General features: G+C 32.1%; 1 protein-coding gene across 1 annotated transcript; it reads left to right on the top strand.

Moving 5' to 3' along the window:
* The first annotated feature begins 4,796 nt into the window (after positions 1-4,796).
* Positions 4,797-6,042, top strand: LOC125852590 (peptidyl-prolyl cis-trans isomerase CYP59-like). The gene has a single exon (XM_049532312.1). The coding sequence runs from the start codon at positions 4,810-4,812 to the stop codon at positions 5,959-5,961; it is 1,152 nt and encodes a 383-aa protein (XP_049388269.1). The 5' UTR covers positions 4,797-4,809; the 3' UTR covers positions 5,962-6,042.
* The last annotated feature ends 572 nt before the right edge of the window (positions 6,043-6,614 follow it).

Raw genomic sequence — 6,614 nt, 5'->3', positions numbered from 1 at the left:
CAACAATAGGTAGGGCAGGGAGCGTCATGTACAATGAAAGATCTCGTCATATACGATGGAGACATAATACCGTGAGACAACTGCTCTCTAGTGGAATTTTTACAATTGACTATGTAAAGTCAAGAGATAATGTGTCAGATCCACTAACAAAATGCCTAGTGAGAGAGGCAGTTGAAAGATCATTTAAGGAATGAATTTATGGCTTAGGACAAGTTATCATGACAGTAACTCTACCCAGCAGACTGGAGATTCCAAGAGCTAGGTTCAAGGAGAAAACAAAGTGTGACTGACGATTTGACATTGTCAATCAACTCAATCCATTCTCATAATGAAGACAATGTTCAGGAACAATGTTAAAACTTTAAGGCTTGTTAACGAGTTAATAAAGCTTTAAGTTTTTAATGATTTGCTAAGTTGACAGATTTGACCAAATAGTGTAACTACGCGATGACACCGTTAGAAATAACCTATGTGAGTGTGAAGTGTAAGCCGATTCAAAGAGAATCATTGTAAAAAAACATATTCTCTATACACTCATAAAACCAGGAGGTGTTCATGGTTGAAACGACACAACTGTAAGAATCATAAACGGTAAAGGGTTGATTGTGTGACATATGGTTGTCTAGGTATACATCAAGGCTCGACGGTTCAAAGATATCACATCTACCGATTGACCGAGTATATCTGACATATCCTCACTACATAAAGTTTAACGAAAAACCTACTTATCAGATGCAATTAATCCTTGCTTGTAAAGTACACACTTGTCCTTGCATTCCTTTATGTTATAATCATTTTCCCATTCACGTGGGGGATTGTTGGGTATATAGTAAGAATTAATGAAAAATGGAGGGAAGATGAAAAGAGGAATTTGAAAGGTTCTCTTATACTTTAGTAAAAAACATTTCTCCCTCATTGGTGGTGGAAAGAAAAGTTAAAGTGTTTAAATAGAGAAACACTACTAGTTGTTAAAAGGGTTGAAAAGAGGGACCTCCCTCCCCCCGCGTCGTCGTCGTTCGCTCGGCTTCAGCTTCGGCTTTGGAAAATGATCGATCGAGAAATTATTTTTTGGACGAAACGTTTTAAATTATTTAAATAATTAGCCGAAATGATCGACCCGATTCGGATCCACGCAATCCGTATTTTAAAGCATCTTTCCGTTTTATTTGAATTTTTCACCGTTGGAGCAAAAATAACCATGATTGTTTGAAAGGTTGCAAACTTTCATGAATGGTCGTGTGGTTTCTGAAAGGTTGCAACATATTCGTGTACTTTACTGCCGTTGAGTAGCTCAATGACACCATTGTTTTGGATATCAATACACTGGTGAATAGAATCATTCTATCCTGGGAGGATATATTCCAATTCAAACCTCGGATACTAGAGGGGAATAATTTCCTTAAGGAGACACTATACATTCAGTGAACTCAATTTTCTTTCCATTCTGTTTCATATGACTGTTACAGATTCTGGTACATTCACCGTCATTAATTTCTGTTAATTGATTTCTGTTTACACTACGTGATTTAATCTTTGAAATTTATTATTTCTGCAAAATTTTGTTATCAATAGTATTGATTTAAAATATAGATTGCATAACTCGCCATTAATGGCGGAACTCAAGAAAAATGAAAAGATGAGGAAAGGGGTTGTGGGTTGTTGTTACGGTTCTGTTTTGTGTCGAAAGAGACAATAGTCGATGCATCAATTTTACGAGTTTCGTCCAGGCATTGTGTCGAATAGATGGTGGGTGAAAAATCCAAAGGATTAGTAGTAATGGTAGTTTCACGGCAACGACAGTGTTTGGGCTTAATGGGTTGAATTTGAAAAACACGTTTACCATTTATACAGTATGATACATTAAATAATTATTTATACAATATCGCTATATGTTTATACATAATTTATACAATATCGCTACACTACATAACTTTTATACAATATTGATATATGACTATATATTTGTTACAAACTAATTACTTTATTGTACGAAATTATCCCATATATTATACTATTCCAAATTTTGATCCACCGCACTTCATGTGTCTATATAGGTAAGAATTTTAATAAGTCCTTAACATACGAAATTCCTTAATTCTTAATTCAAATTTAATTTATTACATTAAAAGTAACTTTTACTCACCTTTTTTTTTCTTTCTTAATTTAATACTACTTTATTGTACTACCTTTAAACCTTCACTACTTCTAAGCAATGATAAAAATAAGTTTCTCATTACTAGTGACAAATCATAATCACCTTCGACCTATAATGGTACATAGTTCTCATCAATATATATACTTTACTTGGTCCATGAGTCAGTGAGGTTGTCATAGATAGACTTGACATAATAAGCCTAATAATTTCATTAGAAATCAATTTTTAAAAATAGAAAAACTTTTTTTTCTTTCCGATCATGTCAATAAAGTCATGAAATTCTTTGTTTTTAATGTTCATATCGCAAAGAAATATGTTCCAATTTACTATCAGATTACAATGCATGAGGACGATTGGCATCCGCGCATTGTTGGCACAACGCTATGTTTAACAAGAGCTATTTTGTCTCTCCTCCTACTATTGTTAAAACAATAAATTCAAATTTCATTATGCAACGATTTGCATGTCTCTATATATGGAAAATCGAACTAGACATTTAACTTATTATTATTTGCACTAGTTCTTTTGGTATGCAAAAGGTGTGGCATGAAATCTTTAATTGTTTTTTCTTTCTTTTTCGAATTCTACAAAATAATATATAATATATAAACGTAGAATAAATTATAAAATTTATTATATAAAAAAAAAAATTAAATGAAATTTAACCAAACTTATGAAATATGCTAATTAATTAATAAGAAATATATTGGTAAATATGTATATATGAAAATGATATTTTAGTCTTGTGAAAAATAATTCTTTGTCTGCTTCTGTTTTTTTAAAAAAACATAAATTTTTAGCTTCTTCCATTTAAAAGTTGTTTCTGCTTCTATTTAAAAGCATTTTTACTGATTTGTCATATACTTGATTTTTCAACAAGACTGTTTTTTTCTCAAATTAAGTGTTTCTGGCCCCCCAACAATAATGTCAAACATGCTCTAAATCATAAGAATTTCTTGAATATAAATTCAATCATTTGTATTAATTTTTTTAGGCAAGATAAAAATTTATTGAAAAAGGAATATTCTTTATCAACTAAAGCATCGTATTTTTAAAAAGGCTTGATAGCATTTTGGTTCCAATTGTCGGTAGTTTTTATTTCTTGCGATATCAAGTAAATATATTAAACATGTTCTCTTGCTTGTGAATCTTCACATTTTATCATAACTATTAATTATTTTACTATTAATTAGTTGTATGTTATGTTAGTTGTATGTTGTTACTCCATATTTGATAAAACTATGATTTAAAGATAGTATATAAAGAAATCAAATATTATTTTTGATACGGAGGTTTAACTATGCTAATTTTAGAGTTACTACACAAGTGAAAGTAATCCTAGAGGTAAGGCATAGAAAAAACTCGGACTATGATGAAATTATCAGTTATATATGCATCTAAATTATATGAGGATTTTATTACTCTCTAAACTTAATTTTTTTCGTATTATTTACATTCTTAACTATGTGAGGATCTTATTAACCCCTAAATTTAATTGTCAAGATTGCACTGCTTTTTTGTTGAATTAAGATGATGTTATTGCACGAGTAAATGCATTTTTGCAATGATTTTTGTATCTATGTAGTTGCATCACTCGTTTTGATATTTATAAAATTCTTCTTGACATTTTACACATGTTTTTTGAAGTTGTCATACTTGTAAAGTTGATGTTTTATACATACTTCCTTTATTTATTTGGTACATAAAACTTGCTAATTCTTGTCCTTGCTCATGCCATTAGATCAAACCTAAACCAAAATTGCACCAAAATAACAGTCAAAACTAGCCAAAAATTGCTCATAGACGATAGAAAAAATTGGACCAAAATAATTTAAGAGTTTAAATAATACGACAAAATTAAGTTAAAGGAGTTAATCAAATGCTAGAAGTATAAAAAATATAAAATGAATATATAAATAATAAAATTTGTTATATGATGTGGGTTAGGGACATATGCATAATTTGTCATCATCGAAAATGGGAAAATTGTTGGAGAACATGATGTTTGTAGTTTTGATGATTGACAAAGAATCTTGATATGTGACAAAGTATTGTTTATCATCATCAAAAATGTGGAAATTGTTGGGAAATAGGAGAACATATAAAGTAGTTTAAATGATTGACTTGTTCTCTTATGTGTACTCTATCAGGTGAACCAAGTTCCTAGATGTGAATGCAGCCAACTTGTACAAATATGAGAGATTGCGGCAAAGAAGAAAAATGTTAAAGTGCAAAAATAATAAAAAAAAAAATAGCTGAAACAAAGGAGCAAAGAAGGAAAGAAATAAAAAAATACCAATTCAAATAAAAAAGGGAAAGAAATAAATATAAACTAGTCCTTTGATAAAAAAGGAAAGAGAATCACAAGTTCAATAAGGAAAAGGAATAGTTTAAAGTATGTAATCCTAGTAGGACTAGACTAACAGTTTCACCGCGTTACTTTTTTTTCTCTTATAAATAAAGCCAACCGCAATTCCCTATTCGTCCCTCTTCTTTATTCGGCCTCCGTGTTCACCGGAAATTTCGTCCTTATTCCGCCTCTGTGCTCACCGGAAAAAAATCGTTTTTTCTTCAAATTCGTCAAAAAAATAATTCGTTTTTTCTTCAAATTCATCAAAAAAAAATTCGTTTTTTCTTCAAATTCATCTCCCACTATGTCTGTGATGATTGTGACAAGTTTGGGGGACATGGTAGTTGATTTGTTTACGGATGAATGTCCTTTGACATGCAAAATTTTTCTGAAATTATGCAAGATAAAATATTATCATAATTGTCTCTTTCATACGGTTCGAAAGAATTTCACAATGCAGACGGGAGATCCAACTGGAACAAGATCCGGAGGGGATTCGATATACAAATTTTTATACGGGGTTCAGGCACGTTTTTTTGGTGATGAGATTCATCCAGACTTAAAGCATTCAAAGAGGGGAACTGTTGCGATGGCTAGCACTGGTACTGGTGAGAAGAATCTAAATGCTTCTCAGTTCTATATCACGTTACGTGATGATCTCGACTCCCTTGATGGGGAGCATACTGTTTTTGGAGAGATTACAGAAGGATTTGACACATTGAATAGGATAAATGAAGCGTATGTGGATGACAAGGGCAAGCCTTATCAAAATATACGAATCAAACACACTTACATATTGTATGATCCTTTCGATGATCCTTCCCAGTTAGACGACTTGATTCCAGATGCTTCACCTGAAAGAAAGCCGAATGATGAGATTGATGATGATGTTCGACTAGAGGATGATTGGATGCCAAAGGATGAGGAATTAGGTGTTCGTGAAGAGAAGGAAGCACACTCCCGAGCAGTAATACTTGAAAGTGTAGGAGACATTCCTTATGCTGAGATGAAACCCCCTGACAATGTGCTCTTTGTTTGTAAATTAAATCCGTCAACTAAAGAGGAAGCACTATATATAATCTTCTCACGCTTTGGAACCGTGACATCTGCTGAAATTATCAGAGATCACAAGACTAGGGATAGTCACTGTTATGCTTTCATCGAGTTTGAGGACAAGGAGTCATGTGAGCAAGCATATTTTAAGATGGATAATACTAAAATTGATGATCGAAGGATACGAGTTGATTTTAGTCAGAGTGTAGCAAAGTTATGGTCCCAATATCGACCTAGAAACCAAAGAGGCAGTGGTGTTGATGCCATCAAACAACAGAAAGAACACAACAAGCAGCAGCATGGTGGATATTGTAACTCAAAGTACACTAAATTTCTGAAAACAAGAAAAGAGACAAGAAAGCACAAAGGGAGAAAACACCGGCACATAACAAAGACACGTTAAGGCTGGTCAAATAGTTTCATTCAATTATGAGCATATAACAATGTGTAATCAGTTGAAATTAGAGAATGAAGATTCTATCCCTCTTTTATTTAGAACAGTTAAGAAATTCTATCCCTCTTTTATTTAGATTCATACCTTGACATGATTTGTGATACAATAAATTAGAAAAAAAGAAATGGACATATGCAGTAAAGGAATAACATGATGTTTGATGTTTATTCACCAAAATTCAAGATAAGACACCTTCTCTCGGCAGATCTTCCACATTTACATTCAACTTCAAGCCCATAGGGCACTGAGCATGGTAGGAATATCATCATCTAGTGTTGCAGCCAACTCCTGGAAATGTAACCATCAAACACAATATTCATAAGCACAATTATATATAGGATAGATAATTTAGAAGAAAGGATGGGTAAATTAGAAAAAGGAAATAGAAGAAACTAGCCAGATCAACAAAAAATGGCCCGAACAAGAAATACAACTCTTAAACAAAAAGGAAGAGGCTACGTCAGTTGAAGGATTAATTTGTAACGAAGACAAAAAAAATTAATACCATAAAATTTTTTACTAGAATAAAAATTCAAGACTACGAGATAGAAACTCTCACTCTAGTAGATTCTGGATGTACGAAAAGTATAATAAATAGATGC

Source organism: Solanum stenotomum, unplaced genomic scaffold, assembly GCF_019186545.1.
Source record: "Solanum stenotomum isolate F172 unplaced genomic scaffold, ASM1918654v1 scaffold37307, whole genome shotgun sequence".
Lineage (NCBI taxonomy): Eukaryota > Viridiplantae > Streptophyta > Magnoliopsida > Solanales > Solanaceae > Solanum > Solanum stenotomum.
This window is presented reverse-complemented; position numbering and strand designations above follow the sequence as displayed.